Raw genomic sequence first — 17342 nt, 5'->3', positions numbered from 1 at the left:
TGTAAAAAACAAAGTAACCATAAAAAGCATCTTATTCTTAACATTCAAATCAATATCAATTTTATTTATACATTATCCAAATTTTGAAAAAATTGGTTCACCATCATCTTTCAAATGTTAATTATATTAAAATATTTAATGTATTACTAACACTATTATAAAAATTATTTTACTAAAATACTAACAACTAAATGTACACATAAATTAATCACAACAAATTTTGTCAAAATGTCCAGAATAATTACTATGTTACTAATACTTATAAATAACAAATAAACATCTTATAAAATTAACTCAATTTATCGACAAATTTGTTTGAAAATATATCATGAGTCAACTAATTATCAAACCAGCTCATTAAAATTTTCTAATCCATATTTTTCGTACTTGAAAATACTAAGATAAATTAAATTTGTATTATTTTGTACATTAGAGCCGAATGTACAGTAAACATTAAAATCAAATTTGGCCTTATCCCTTCCAATAATTTATGAGTAGATTAAAAATTCAGCAGCATAGGGTAAATTATACTCGTAACCCCTCAATTTTAATTTTGATTTTGCTGTTGACCTTTGACTATTACAATAGAATGTAATTTTTCATTGTATCATTAAAATGATATTCTAAACAACTTGATTCTTAAACCTTTTAATTTTGAAATCATCTAAGAATTGCTCAAATAGGAGAGAGAAAATAATTGTTCTGAGTCAGAAAATTTTGATTTGAAAAATGGAAAACGTAATCTCATAAAAAAAACATGGTTTTCAACAACTTTAATTTTTCGACTTTTAAGTCATCAACAGCCCTTCTGATGTCATTTTACGTTCATTAAGAACTTTTATGTTAATAAAGGACGAAGTTTATAGACTTTTATATCCGGTCTTGAACTTCAAGGGGCATAAAGAAAAGTAAAGACAAAGTTGAGAGACTATGGGAGTATTGTAATTTACCCTGCAAGTACCATAGAGGTGATTACTGGAGGAAATTATAAAAACCTTTGATGGCATAATAAAATACAAGCAATTCATAGCATTCTGAACAACATTTTTAGGATAGGTTACACACACATGGCATAATTATATATCATAACCATCAAGTAATTAAGATTATTTATGGTTCGAGCAGCAGGATTTGAGTCTTAGTCTTAGTCACACATCAATCTTTTCATGGTAAAAAGAGTATGTGAGATGAGAACACACCACCTCTCATAAAAGATTGCTGCTGAGTGATAACTTAGCAAATTCAACAGAGCTGCTAGAAACCGCAATACCGGCATATGTGTTCCTTCCTGCATTCAAGGAAAAAAGAAAAAGAGTAATCAGCAAAACAGCAAGTCCATACAAGTGAGCTCTGCCTCTCATATCGATGAATTTGAATGGAATGCTCAACAAATTGATTAAGTGAGGATATTGGATGACGTTTCCTTATTGTTTGCTCAGAAGTCTCGGATTACACGCTTCTGCAGCGTTTAGAAACTTGAGGGTTTTGTGAATTGAATTGTAATATTTTATCAGTTCTGAAACTTACAGTGTGGAGTGATCCTCCATCGCTGGTTATTTCCTTTGTTCCATTGCCAGAGCACAATAGTGGTACCATCATGAACTCCACCAGATTTCTCATCGCCATGGAAAGCATCTAAATTCAGGCGAACATTGTTAACCATCCTTACAGCTCTATATTGGTCTCCCAAATCCTTGCTTTCAGTCCATAGAATAGACTGATCTAAGACATCTGGATTATAAGTTATCAGCTGGACCTGCAGATATGTTTCCATGGGAGAAGTTTAATTTCATCAATATCAACAGCTCCATTTGAGCTACCAAAAAGGTCTCCCCTCTTTCTCCATTGGGGAACCAAACATCAAGGGCACATTATATTAAAATCGAGTCTATGGAAATTGACTGAAAAATCCAACTTTGGACCTTATCCTGCTACTTTATGCAAATTTCTAAATGGTGTGGATGCACAAAACTAAGTTAAAATCATCGTTTTTTCCTCTTAAAATCATCTGCTGGATCGATTCAGATTTTTCCCCAAATATGCAAACTTGAGAAGGCAAAAGAACAAAGTCCACAACCAAAAGAAATTTGGATTGAGAAGCATTATATGTATAAACTCAAAGTTCAAATTGGAAAACCAAACATATATACAAAAATTAAATATAAGCATATTAAAATTGCGAAATTTGGGTAGATTAGAAAAACAAACTAAAAATCACTGCAAGGAATTTGTATCACATCAAATGAACATATATACAAATTATGAGAGGGAGTTCATTTTTAAAGTAAAAGAGAATAAAAGAGACTTTCATACCATGTAAAAGAAGTCCTAACTCCGACAAGAATCCAAGGACTGGACGGCGATAAAAGAAGACAATGTTGGTGGAGACCTGCACTGCATATATATGATATGTCCCTGAGACTGAGACGCTTCCTGTTTGTTTTCTCTTCAATGGATAACAGGAAGCGTCTTAGTCTTAGTCTCAGTCTCAGGGATGACTCATATCATATATATGCAGTGCAGCTCTCCACCAACATTGTCATCTTTTATCGCCGTCCAGTCCTTGGATTCTCGTCGGAGTTAGGACTTCTTTTAATAGTATGAAAGTCTCTTTTATTCTCTTTTACTTTAAAAAAAGTTAACGCTCTCTCATTATTTGTATATATGTTCATTTGATGCGATACAAATTCCTTGCAGTGATTTTTAGTTTGTTTTTCCTAATCTACCCAAAGCTCGTAACTTTAATGTGCCTATATTTGTATATATGTTTGGCTTTCCAATTTGAACTTTGAGTTTATACATATAATGCTTCTCAATCCAAATTTATTTTGGTTGTGGACTTTGTTCTTTTGCCTTACCAAGTTTGCACATTTGGGGAAAAATCGGAATAGATCTAGCCAGCAAATGATTTTAAGAGGAAAAAACGATGATTTTAACTTAGTTTTGTGCAGGAAGAAAATCCATGTCAAGATGTGAGTGCTTTAGCAGATCTCCTGGGCACTCATACCAAATCAGAAGAAAAAAAGATATTCTAGCAGTGATTGCAGAACTTCACTGGCGAAAACGATCCCTTCTAATGAAATTGAGGTTTAGAATTATTAATTACTTGTTTTGTTTATGTTCACAATGAAGTTTTTGTTCTGTAACAGTTGGTTTTATTGATTGATTCATTTTGTGGTCAAGTTGTATGATCAAATGTCTTTGTCAAATGCTATTTGTTTTCTAACTAGTTTACGACCCTAATTAAAAGAAAATCATTCTAGGGATCTTTTGTTGTTTAGATGCATTTAGAGTTCTTTGCTGCACTGAAAGCACAACAAAAAGCTTGATTATTTGTGTTGAGAAGTCATCACTTCAACCAAAACAAGGTCTTACAGAACTCTCAAGACTAGTCACAGCAGATTCTTTTAACATGTGCAGGATACACCATCAAACATACACAGGGTAAACATATCATTAACTATTATAATGAGAAGGATAGACATCAATGTGACAAAAAAAATTATGCCAATGCATTTATAAATCTATTAAAAATGCAGGCAAACTGGTAAACAAAACGATAATGGCATGAAAGTGCAGTGTTAGAAGAATAAATCTCAAGTAACTGGATGATGTAAGAGATGTCTTACAGGGTGACTGGCTCCAGTGGAATGCTTCACGGCTTGACCACTAGCTTTATTAACCAAAGCAAAGCAAGGACAACCCTCTTCATCCTTCACTCTTGTGCTGTATTTCTCATCCTTGAACCAGTTCTACAAAGCAAAAGATCAATCAAAATGTGATTAGCAATTCATACAAATGATAAGCAAAAACATCATAAGGATATAAAAGAATTACAACAGACAAATCAAAAGATCAATAAGCGTCTTAAGTTTCCAATTAATTTCCCAGCCAATTGATTTTGTAGTTAATGGAGAGGCTAGGATCAAAAGGGGGAAAACCTCTGAAGACCTTAATTTTGCATAAAAAAGAAAAATTAACGATCAGTAGCTAGAAAGTCAAAGATAGGTCAAAATTGAAAAGAAAGTTAAGAAATATCATACTTGAAACTGATCAGATGGATCCGACGGTGCTAAAACCACGTTGCCATCTCTGATCGTAAGGCGAAAATTAGGTTCAGCCTTGCAGTAAACCTTGTAAGTAGGCTTATTGGATAAATCAAGACCAGGAGGAGAGCTCGACTGATGACTAAAATGCTGAACGAAAGATGGCATATGGGGCTTAAAAGAATTATGAGTTTGGTTGTGAGTCTCATGTTGTTCATGAGAAATATGAGTCACCTGAGGCGGCGGCGGAGGGTAATCAAAGGAAGAATCAAAATCTTGGCTAGGGTACCCGTGGGTTTGTTGAATTGGCGGAGGCGGCGGTGGTGCGTAATCGTTTGTAGGAAAATGATGAGGTCTGGAACTGGAATCTTCAAAATAGGGCGGTGGCGGAGGTGCGTACTCATTTGAAGGAAAATGATGAGGTCTGGAATCTTCAAAATAGGTCGGTGGCGGAGGTGGTGGAAATTCGTTTTGATTATCGAAAAAAGACGGCGGGGGAGGGCCAGTGTTGGGTGGTGGGTAGTGTGGAGTGTCTTCCTGATCATCACTTCTACGGTGGTGGTGATGGCCGGAGCGGTAATCCATGTCTGGTTGAGTAGGTGGAGAATAGTATTCGTTGAGAATTGAGATATTATTATCAGTGTGAAACGGCTGCAGATTTAATTTCCCAAATTTGTTTATATTCTCCGTGTTTTGGACCAAATGATTTCAAATCCGATCATTGATTTTTGTTACGACGCGTGTTACCATTTTTCGACCAAGAGCTTCTTTAACTTTCCTATTTTTGTTTTTGGAAAAAGCTTCTTTAATGTGATTTGGGGGAGCCGACATCGTATTAATACGATCGATATTTAATCGATTTTTCAAAATTACTAATCATATATTACTTTATTAAATTCGGTTAAATACTAATAGTTTAATTAATTATTTCGGTCGTTTTTTTTAACCCAAAAAATCGGAAGTATCACATAACAGTAGGATTCGCATCCTCAAAAATAGTATTCAACAACCATTCCGGAATTTCGGAAGATACAAAATCGCTAGCATTGGAATAGGTCTGCCTAGCTATTAAATGTGCAGCCCTATTCGTTAAACGAGAAATAAATGACAACTTAAAATCGGAATTGGACCCTAAAATAAAATGACAATCATGAATAAGAGAGCCAAACTCCGAAATATCTTTCCTGCTTGACAAAATCGCATCCACAACTACTTTCGCATCAGACTCAAATTCAACATTTGTGTAATGCAAAGCCATCAACCAAATCATACTTGTTCTGAGTGCTAATGCCCCAACCACACGAGACTCCTTGGATCCTGCCACACAACTGCTGCTACAAAATAAAAAAGCTTCTGATTCATCCCTGACTACCGCTCCCATCCCGCAACTCCCTTCCTCCATGAACAACACCCCATCAACATTGCACTTAATTGAACCTATCGCTGGAGGCTGCCACTTCGGATAGGAACAAAATGTAAAGTGGAGAAACTAGTCAATACCTGCGAAACAGTATGTGACGGGTCTACTGTAGCTGATCGAACCGCGACTGACGCCCCACCATACTGTTGTCGACGGACTGAATGCGCCCCACCATTCGGTCGTTTAATATTTTATTTCAGTTTCTAACTATTAATAAATAATAATAATAAAAGAATTCTAATTTTTATTGTGAGTGGGACGGTGAGTAATTGTGAGTTGAAGAAATTAACAACAGAGAGATGCGTGTGTATTGTGTCTGTATGGTTTTATACAATACACTGATTATTTAACTCTTAGGGCCCGTTTGGTTCGCGGAATAGAGGGGGAATAGAATAGCCTATTCCTAAAGAATAGTTATTCCCACCTTTGGTTGATTTTTTTTATGGAATAACTATTCCATGAAATCTCTATTCATTGATTTCATGGAATAGCTATTCTTCAATTTAGGTTAGGAATAGCTTATTCCTAATATTATATTTTTGTAATTTACAAAATTATCCTCCATTAAATCCTCAATCTTCTCTCTAATCACTTTCCCAAATCTTATAAATTTTGGTCAATCCATAATTTATATCATATAAAACGTGAAAAATGGAAAAATGACGAAAACGTTAAAAAATGTAAAAATACGAAAAATATGAAACACGAAAAATGTGAAAATGTTACAAACACGAGAATATGCAAAAAATAAAATACGCGAAAAACATGAAAACGTGAACAAATGCGAAAAACACGAAGACGCAAAAAAAAACAAACACACGAAAAACACAAAATAGGAATAGCGCGAAAAAGTGACAAAACACGAAATATTAAAAAACGTGAAAAATAAAAACACGAAAATGCGAAAAAATACGAAAAATGCTAAAACACAAAAACGTGACAATATGTGAAAAACATGAAAATGCGAAAAACGCAAACAAAACACGAAAACTTTAAAAACAAAAAAATACAAAAAACATGGAAAAACGTGAATAACACGAAAAAGTAACAAAATACGAAAAATACAAAAACGCGAAAAAAAACAAAAAGGGGAAAAACCGAAAAACTAAAACGTGAAAAATCGAAAAAATGCAAAATAAAACACAATAACATGACAAAACGTGAAAAATACGAAAACGTGAACAAACGGAAAAAACAAGAAAACTTGGGAAACACGGAAAAACATAAAAAAACGTTACAAACGCATTTTTCGTGTTTTTAACACTTTTTCATGTTTTCGTGTTTTTCGATTTTTTCACGTTTTACTTTTTTTTTTCACATTTTCGTGTTTTCCACTTTTTTCATGTTTTTGTGTTTTTTACGGTTTGCACATTTTTTTGTGTTTTTTCATATTTTGCGAGTGTTTTTTTTTTTTTTTGTGTGTTAACACGTTTATATGTTTTCGCGTTTTCACCCTTTTCCACTTTTATCTCATTTTTTTCTTTTGTTTTTGTTTTTTTTACTTCTCTTTTTTCGTGTTTTTTCAATTTTTCCGTTTTCATATTCTTATTGTTGTTTCGTTTTTAATGTATTTTTCGTCTTTCGTGTTTCCCGTTTTTCTATTTTTTATATATTTTTTAAAATAATATATATTAAATATTTGAACAATTTATAGTAAAAAAATAAAATTTTAAAATAAATAAGAAATTACATTTGAGGATAATATTGTCTTTTTAATAAAAAAATTATCTATTCCATTCTACCTTATTCCATCAACCATAGAAATAGTAATTCCTAAGAATTTCTATTCCATTCTCTGCTATCCTATTCCTTTGGAATAACCATTCTATTCCATTCCATTTTATTCCGCGAACCAAACGGCACCTTATGGTTTTACATAATACACTAATAATTAATCATTGACTTTTTAAAAATAATTATATGGTCCATCAATTTTGATTCCGTTAAACTGTTTAGTCATCTATATATAATATAAAACAGTAACGATGGAGCTGAGGTGTCACTTCCTCCTGTTTTACTGATAAAAAATATAATAAAAAATATAATATATTAACTTTAGTTATATTATTATCTTTATTTATAAAAAGATTGTTTTATCCGTACTATATCTAAGAGTTCTACAAAATTTAAATTAATCCCTAAAATCTCTCTAATTCTCTGCATATCTATATCTAAAAGTTCTATATAATTTAAATTAATCCCTAAAATCTCTCTAATTCTCTGCGTATCTATATATAAAATAAAACAGTAACGATGGAGATGAGGGGTCACTTCTTCCCTTTTTTACTGATAAAAAATATAATATATTAACTTTAGTTATATTATTATATTTATTTATACAAATATTATTTTATTCGTACTATATCTAAGAGTTCTACAGAATTTAAATTAATCCCTAAAATCTCTCTAATTCTCTGCATATCTATATCTAAAAGTTCTATATAATAGAATGTAAACTAATCTCTCTAATTCTCTCTTTATCTATATCTAAAAGTTCTACAGAATTTAAATTAATCCCTAAAATCTCTCTAATTCTCTTCATATCTATATCTAAAAGTTCTACATAATTTAAATTAATCCCTAAAATCTCTCTAATTCTCTGCATATCTATATATAATATAAAACAGTAACGATGGAGATGAGGTGTCACTTCCTCCTTTTTTTACTGATAAAAAATATAATATATTAACTTTAGTTATATTATTATATTTATTTATAAAAAGATTAATTTATTCGTACTATATCTAAGAGTTCTACAGAATTTAAATTAATCCATAAAATCTCTCTAATTCTCTGCATATCTATATCTAAAAGATCTATAGAATAGAATGTAAACTAATCCCTAAAATCTCTCTAATTCTCTCCATATCTATATCTAAAAGTTCTACAGAATCTAAATTAATCCCTGAAATCTCTCTAATTCTCTGCATATCTATATATAATATAAAACAGTAACGATGGAGCTGAGGTATCACTTCCTCCTTTTTTACTGATAAAAAATATAATATAAAATATAATATATTAACTTTAGTTATATTATTATATTTATTTATAAAAAGATTATTTTATCCGTACTATATCAAAGAGTTCTACAGAATTTAAATTAATCCCTAAAATCTCTCTAATTCTCTGCATATCTATATATAATATAAAACAGTAACGATGGAGATGAGGGGTCACTTCCTCCTTTTTTTACTGATAAAAAATATAATATATTAACTTTAGTTATATTATTATATTTATTTATAAAAAGATTAATTTATTCGTACTATATCTAATAGTTCTAAAGAATTTAAATTAATCCCTAAAATCTCTTTAATTCTCTGTATATCTATATCTAAAAGTTCTATAGAATAGAATGTAAACTAATTCCTGAAATCTCTCTAATTCTCTCCATATCTATATCTAAAAGTTCTACATAATCTAAATTAATCTCTGAAATCTCTCTAATTCTCTGCATATCTATATTCTATATATAATATAAAACAGTAACGATGGAGCTGAGGTGTCACTTTCTCCTTTTTTACTGATAAAAAATATAATATAAAATATAATATATTAACTTTAGTTATATTATTATATTTATTTATAAAAAGATTATTTTATCCGTACTATATCTAAGAGTTCTACAAAATTTAAATTAATCCCTAAAATCTCTCTAATTCTCTGCATATCTATCTATATATATATATATAATATAAAACAGTAACGATGGAGCTGAGGTGTCACTTCCTCCTTTTTTTTACTGATAAAAAATATAATATATTAACTTTAGTTATATTATTATATTTATTTATAAAAAGATTATTTTATTCGTACTATATCTAAGAGTTCTACAGAATTTAAATTATAATTATTAAATTATATTTTTATTAATATATATATATTAAGATGAATTCGTGCATCGCACGGGTCAAAAACTAGTTATATTAAATTTCTGTCTACAAATATGTTAAAGAATAATTAAACAGATAAAGATAAAATTCTAAAAGACAAAATTGCCCCTAATAAAACTTTGATCTACAAATTTTTGGAAAGCAAGTAAATTTTGTTTGAAGCAGGAAATCTTCTCCTTGTTTCTATATCTAGAAAAAAAAGCCTATCAACTGAAATTAAAGACAAAGTAAAAAATAAACTGAAGGTTATTTGTATATTTTTTTTTTATCTCATTCAATGTTAATATTTGATAGAATGAGACCTTATAATTAAATGATGGACTGATTAGTGGATTTTGTAAAACTATAAGAACTAAATAATTGTTTACCTATATAAATAAATGTATTTTTATATTTTTTTTAACACAATTGACATTCAGTCGGTTTCGGTTAATCGCGGTTTTTGGAATACCATAGCCGTAACCATTAACTATTATTTTTAAAATTAAAAACCGTACAGTAATCCATTAGTTTCGATTAACTTTATTTTCGGTTCAATTTCGATTTGGTTTTCGTTTTTTTTTTATTTTTTAGATTTTTGTGTGCACCCTATTCTCTGGATAAGAATGTGAAGTAGGACCGTTTATTTGTATAAAAAAAATATAGTGTATTTTCTAAATTTTTTTATATTTATTTGCTTAATATGTAAATAAATCAATTAAAAAAACTAAAAACTTGATGGACTCATCTATCTATCGTTCTAAAGGTACGAATCATGAAGATGAGAAAAAAACAGAGAAATGCCGAGAAGAAGATAAGTTAAAGTATGGACTTTGTGCAATGAATTCTCACTGAAGTAGGTTTTCACCCAATAAAGTCACTTTGTTGGGGAAGATTTGGGGTTGGGCTTCTTGTTGCCCAAGACTTGGGTTTCCAGAATTTTCTTTGTTGGGCTCCCACTGGGCATGTTCTTGCTTCATGGGCCTAAAATTAAACCCAGACTAGATTCTGAGCAATTTTTGGACCCGAACAGACGACGTTGAACTTATACGGACAATAACCCGAACGTTAGAATTTGTTAGACTTGAAACTGGAACAGAATAACTCAGTAGCTTAAAATATAATTCGGTCACTATGTGGACCTCGACCCTACTTTTCAGGAATACAAAAGTTGCCTTCGGTTTTAAAACGAGAATCTTTGGGTATCTCCGACATTCACGAGCGGACCTTATGGTTCGTCAAAATTTCCTGACAATAAAATAAAGATAGAAATAAATAGAAATATTTGTAAAAATGTAATATTTTGATAAATTAATAAAAATTTCAATTTTTATTTATTATTTGTCTATTTGCGTATTTTAATTATTTGTACCTATTCTTACTGGCAATCGTCGTTTCTTAGAAACTCGTTATATTTCGATTATAAATTACTTAAAAAATATCTCAGTTAAAATTAACGTTTTAATTTTAATACTTAACATTTACAATTCACGAACTGAACTATAAACATACCGTAATTTAAAACGAAAACTAATAAGATGAGATTTATTAAGTAATCGAAAATAATTTCAAATTAATTAATAAACAGTAATTAAATCCACTAATAAGTGCTAATTCAGATCTAAACGAACTCAACTATATTTATTAAAATAAACACGTTTTTCAAGTAAAAATTCTCATTAAGCCGAATTCATGCCCTTTCAATCCTAATTATTAACGTTCCGAATATATGTCTTTAACGTTTCATCAGAATTTGTAAATTAATTTAAGAAAAAAAGACACGGTTTCACTTAATAAGTCATATTCTAAGTTTAAAATGAAAAATTTAAGACTCGTTCGGATACTAAAACGAAAAAGGTAACAATTTCTGAACAAAAATAGGTTTCTACAAACCCTTTTTTTGATGTTGCTTACTGCTTTAGCAACAAAGCATTCAGACTAATCCTTGATTTTGATTTTCTCCTAAGTTCGGAAGCAACATGCTCTTTTTCGGTATTCTTTCATGGTTTCATTATTTTCATAGATCTTTGAGCGTGCCAAAATTGATAGCGATATTTTCAGAAAAATGCTAATTTCAACATTGATTTATTGGGGTTTTGCGAGCGTTCCAGGGAAGTTGATTCCCAAATTAATTTTGTGTGTTTCATGATTTTTTACTTCTAAAACAAATGATTGGACGAAAGATTTAAGGACTAAAATTATCTTTCTTGGGTTCCTAGTTTAGTACACAAAGCTTTACTAGCTCAAACATTGACGACTAAAATAAATCAACTTAAGAAATTGAATTTTTTTTAATTTTTATTTATGTTTGGAAATTTGATTGCATGAATGGAAAGAGCAAAATGTAATTGAGATGTGACAATGCTGTAAGGAAATTGTGATTAAAAATAAATCAAACTTGAAGCATGAACGAATTAACACTTTGGAAATTATCACAAGCTTAAGAAGCTTAACGATTGCTTGTGAAAATTGTTGAAATCTTGAATTGAAACTTGAATTTAGCAAGTTGGAATCTTTGAATTGAGATGTAATGAAGTTTGTTGTGATTATCTGAAAACTTGGAGAATAAAGGAATACGGTAATTTTGAGAATTAAATAGAGAAAATGGAGAATAATAAGGTTAGATTTTTTTTTTTGGTTTTGATATGTTGTTGCATTGTAAGTTTTCGAGCGAAAGAATCAAGCATTTTTATAGTTACTGGTGGCAGAAATCTATTGGAAGCAGGGTCTTCCACTACTACTCTTTGGCTGGAATTTTTATGGCACGTTCTCAATAATTTGTGGAAACATGATTCCAATCCAAAAATGTCTAATTCTCTCCTTCAATACTACTTCATTTTGGCTTCATAAATAGTCTCTGAACTCGTGAAGACATAAGAGACCAGGATTCCACTATAACTCATCAGGATTCCCACGATTTGTCCGAAAAATTAGTTTTCCAAAGAAAATATGATGCTGAAAAATAGATCTTTTATATTGACCAGTAGTATTCACATGGACCTTAATAACCTTATGATATATTATGCTGTAACAGTTAGATTTTAAGTTATTTGATAACTGTTTGTATTATTTATTAAAATGCATTGATAGATGTGGAGTTTTATTTTTCTTGTTGTCTATCTCTTTTTTGTTTATTTGTTTTGTTTTTGTTTTTTTTTTTTTTGATAAAATGGAATTAAGATTATGTTCCCTATTAAAATCTGTGAACAAGATGAACTTAATTGGCCTCAGGAAAGTTGAATCTCAATACGTGCACCCTAACATATTTTCTACCAAAAAATAATGAAAAGTTGGATATTATGAAAATCAATTATTGGTTGTACGTATGAATTCAGTTTATTATATATCTGTAATCCATTTTAGCTCAAGTGTGAAAGTTGCTATGTCATCTTCTACATCCAAAATTGATTTCATCATCTTATTCAATAATTTAATACAAAGAATTAATGTTGATGTGATCTTATAGATATAGATATACATCAATTGCATATAGATAGAAATATAGTACAACTTTTTTTTTTATTATTCCACAAAAACAATTAAAGTAATAAAGCATATATTATACCATATATATTCATTTCCCAACTGTAAAATCTGATTTTCCCAATTCAATTCACAATTTTTCTCTACAAAAATCATGTAATTATATATATAATTCCAAATCCTAAGTCATTTTCCAACACCTTTTTGACTATCCAATGGTATCTTCTTTTTTGATACCATATAACCACTTCAATTTTTTTTTTGTCATTTTGCACACATAAATATATTTTTTTACACAATTAAGTCCCTCCCTATCTTTTCTTACTTTCAATTCAACCCTGGAACTGAAGATGAGGGCTCAACAGAAGTTGCTGGTTGAGGAAACTATACTGATTAGCCACATGATCAGATTGGTTACTACTGTTAGTGAAACTGCAACAATTCACGAACGTCTTCGACGGGTGACGAGTTAGGTTACACGAAAACTCTTCTTCAGTAACATTTCTGCGTTTCGTGTCTGTTTCCATGCAACATAGATGACGCGCTTCTTCCTCAATGGTGAAAAGTGGTCGTTTGAGCTTGTTATGATCAGGCATTAATGGTGTAGCATTATTCAATTGGGGAAGCTTATTGAAATTGGAATTAGGGTTGGAAAAAGATTGGTCAAAGGTGGGATTAGTAGTATTATTGGGAAGTAATGATGGGTTTGAGTCATGATTAAATTGGTAATTATCTGATAAAATACTACTTAGAAATGAGTAATCCATAGCATCAAGTAGGTTTGAGAAAGAAGATGATTTTTGGGGCAAAATCTTGGGATTTTGCAAGTTTGGTAAGATAGATTGATGTTCATCTTCTTCTAGTTCTTGCTGTTCATGATCATCACTGGCTGTTGAAGGTGTGACTGATGGCTGAGATGCATGATTTTTCTTGTAGATCCGGCAAAGTACCCAATCATCTAGCTGCACAAAAATTAGTCATATTAGCTTGTAATTTATAAACATCTAATAAAGCTTAATTTAGCCCCACTTTTTAGACATTTGAAAGAGAGAAAATATCAAGCTATCATAGATGGGTTGAGTGGAGATTTATTTCAAACCAATTTAATGAATAAGAAAAAAAAGTATTTAGGGGTGTTTGGTTACTCCATTCTTACATCTTGTTTGTCTTTTCACTCTAAAAAGGAGAGTTCTAGGTGTTTGGTTAGACACCACCCGTTTTCCATTTATAGCTGAAAAATAGTTTTTTTTTTATATAAAAAAATGAATCCCTGTTTTTTTGGAAAACATTATTTTCCAACAATAAACGACAAACTGTAACAGCAAATAACAAACAGTAGGTAAACCAAACGGGTAATTAGGAACGAGAAACAACTATGAATGTCTACCCTATCTGTTCCAAAATAAATGACGTTTTAAGAGAATGCACAAGAAATAAGGAATGAAACAAAAAAAATGGCATTCAAAATCTTTTATTCCCTTTTGATAAAATTTCAAATTTGTTTTTATATTTGTCATTGTTATATTTTCAATGAGATTGATTGTTTTTTTTTCAATTTTACCTCTATATTTTATTTTATTCTATAATTATTAATTTTTTAATGTTATGAGAATGTTGAAATCTCAAAACAAGGGCAATTTAGTCTTAATTACTTAATTTCATTGTAATTGCAAGACTAATTAATGTTCCTAAATTCTAGTGAAAATAACAAAAGGGATAAAGAAAAAAAAGGATGAATGGAATAATTATATAAGAATTAAGTAATTAGTAATTAAGTAGGAGGAAAAAGGAATGAAATGAGTAATTATATAAGACAATTAAGTAATTAGTAATTAAAACGTGAGAAAAAGAGGAACGAATGGAGTAATTATATATAAGACAATTAATTAATTTGGATGTTCAGATTTCCCGTTTAAAAAAAAAAATAATCAAGTGGTGGGATCACTTAAAAGTGTCTGAATAATTTCGGATCGATTAATCAAACATACAGTGTTCACATGCACCGGAATTAAAAAGAAAAAAGAAGTTAGATACATGTATTAAAGGAGAAATAGAAAGCATAGTGAGAACAAGTACTTGGAATTAAAGTGTTAATGTTTCAACAAAAATGCACAAGATAACAAAATAGGACAACCATAATTAAATAAAACACGTTATCTATATCTATCTATCTAATTCTAGTCCATGTAATAAAATAAAAAGAAAGTTCAGTTAGAGATAAGTTAAAAAAGCTGACCCTCATAGATGAATCTTTAGGCAGCTTGTTAGGCTTATGGTTATACGTGGTGGGGGCATCAGCCAATCGATACTCATGCATTATCCAATTCGTCTTTATTCCTTTCGGAGGCTTTCCTCTGTAAAACACTAGTGCTTTCTTAACTCCCAGGTTCTGGTTCCCATGATGTCCTTGTCCTGTTATCATCTTGTCCGTCCCAGTTGCTTTCCAGTATCCAGATGCTGCTGCCCTGTTTGGCCTCGCTCCATTTGGGTACTTTCTATCTCTTGGACTGAAGAAGTACCATTCTTTCTCCCCAAACGCTGCTTTAGCTGTATGTATGTATGTTCATTAAATTAATCAAACATAAATTTAAACAACCTTAAACCAAACCATAATTAAATTAGAAAGACAAGAACCTGGTAAGTCCCAAGGATCAAACTTGTAGATATCGACATCGGCAATGATTGAAAGTGGAAAGGGTGTTGAAGTTAGCTTCTTTTTAAGGTAATGGAGGATGAGTTCCTCATCTGTGGGGTGGAATCTGAAACCTGGGGGTAAGTTTGATTCTGGGTTCTTCATACCCATGTCTAAAGTTTTGATCTTTTTTCTATTTGATTAAGAGAGAGAGAGAGGGGATGAAATTTTTGAAAAGAGAGGAAGGGAAGGGAATTTATGGTTGAAGGAATTTGTCGGGACGTGGAAATGGGGATTAGGCCAAATAAGAGAAAGAGGGACAGGTGGGGGTGTTTAGATTAATTTAATTTAATTACTTTTTTTTTTTTTAAATGTATGATTGGGGTTTTCTTTCTTTCTTTCTTTTCAGTTTGTCTTTCATAATAACCAACGTATAACAAAACATGGCGGCTCAATCTCATCTCATCACCTTAATCTCTCACATCATTTTTTTCCGTTAGTTTCAACACACGACACGTGCCATCCACCCCTCTTTTGTCCTTATTGGCATACCTACTTCAAAAAAAAAAAAATAATTAGGGAATACTTATCGTGTTAACTATCATATTGACTTGTTAATGTTCTGAGTCGGGATTTTACTGAATTTAATCAAATTCATTATATATGAACATATGAATTTATATAATTTAAGAAAAAAGGAAAAATCGTATGTTATGATCGAGTTTCAAGAATAATAGTTGCTACTATTTGTTGGATAAGATAAACTCATTGATTTCATATGGTTTTGTTACCGACGTGATTATATATGAACGATAGTTGTTAGTGCTACTAGTGTTTATAACATAATAGGGAGTGGGGAAATTTGAGGAGAAACAAATTGATCGGTTTTTAACTTTAATTCATAATTTTCAAACTAGTCAAATGTTTAAAGGACACTTTAAATATTTTTATGGACCTTGTGAATTATTACTAGTTGACAGTTAGAGTCCATGATTATTTTTTTTTTATCTATGATCCTTAATTATTTTATTTTGAATTAATAATTATAAAATAAATCTAGTAATTAAAACATAATTGAGCCTAATCAAGAGCTTTCGAATCCAAGTTCAACAATCTCAGACTCGGCTCATTATAATGACTCAAGTCGATTCTGAGCTTGAATGGTTTACAAGCTACTCTAGCCTATTAATTAACACATGCTAAGTTTATATCGAGAGATCTTAAGTTCGAATTCCGCTAAATACATCCACATGGAGATAGGGATGGTCTAGGTATAGGTTAGAAATGCGACCGATCAGGACTCAAGATCAAAAGAGGGCTAATTTTTTTAATGTATATATATACTAATCTTTTTATTATAAATATATTATAAAACTCATTTAAATCTTTAAAAATGACTAAATAATATGATATTTTAACTTTAAATTTCTATTTTAAATTTTTAAATATATTTTTTTATTATTAAAAACTTCTTATCTCTTAGTAACACACCCATAAATATCAAGACCAACCCCTACATAAAGAGGTGAGGAATTTTAACTATGAATAACCTGATAGGTGGTCAAAACAAAAGAAACAAAAGTTTAATAGTCGAAACAACACCCAAAGTTAGAAGTAAAAATCAATTTAATCAAAATCCAAATTTAGATATCACACAACCCTTTAAGCTTGTATATTGTGACAAATGGAGTCAAATACAATTTAATTCTTTATGTCTAAATTTGTTAAAATTATACTAATTTATTAAAATTTATAAATTTGAAGATTAAATTAATATCTAAAATTCGATATAGGCCATGTTTTAACAGTTAACTGTTAGCTAATTATCTTTTTCTATTAGCAGATTTGACTAGCTGACTTGACTAGCAGATTGTGTGAACTTGTTT

At 30.3% G+C, this 17342-nt stretch overlaps 2 protein-coding genes across 2 annotated transcripts; both read right to left on the bottom strand.

The window, feature by feature from the left end:
• Window positions 1-972: 972 nt before the first annotated feature.
• LOC136206184 (ricin B-like lectin R40G3) lies at window positions 973-4796 on the bottom strand. Its single transcript, XM_065997141.1, has 4 exons — window positions 4044-4796; window positions 3630-3752; window positions 1528-1756; window positions 973-1288 (listed from the first exon to the last, which is right to left on the bottom strand). Coding segments are annotated over exons 1-4 (942 nt in total). The 5' UTR covers window positions 4632-4796; the 3' UTR covers window positions 973-1286.
• Window positions 4797-12914: 8118 nt separating this feature from the next.
• Window positions 12915-15692, bottom strand: LOC136206854 (NAC transcription factor 47). The gene is made up of 3 exons (XM_065998046.1): window positions 15459-15692; window positions 15061-15371; window positions 12915-13786 (listed from the first exon to the last, which is right to left on the bottom strand). Exons 1-3 carry the CDS (start codon window positions 15625-15627, stop codon window positions 13157-13159), a joined length of 1110 nt encoding a protein of 369 aa, XP_065854118.1. The 5' UTR covers window positions 15628-15692; the 3' UTR covers window positions 12915-13156.
• Between the last annotated feature and the right edge of the window lie 1650 nt (window positions 15693-17342).

The sequence above is a fragment of the Euphorbia lathyris genome, chromosome 9, assembly GCF_963576675.1.
Source record: "Euphorbia lathyris chromosome 9, ddEupLath1.1, whole genome shotgun sequence".
Classification (NCBI taxonomy): domain Eukaryota; kingdom Viridiplantae; phylum Streptophyta; class Magnoliopsida; order Malpighiales; family Euphorbiaceae; genus Euphorbia; species Euphorbia lathyris.
The sequence above is the reverse complement of the archived record's forward strand: the minus strand, read 5'-3'. Positions and strand labels throughout refer to the sequence as shown.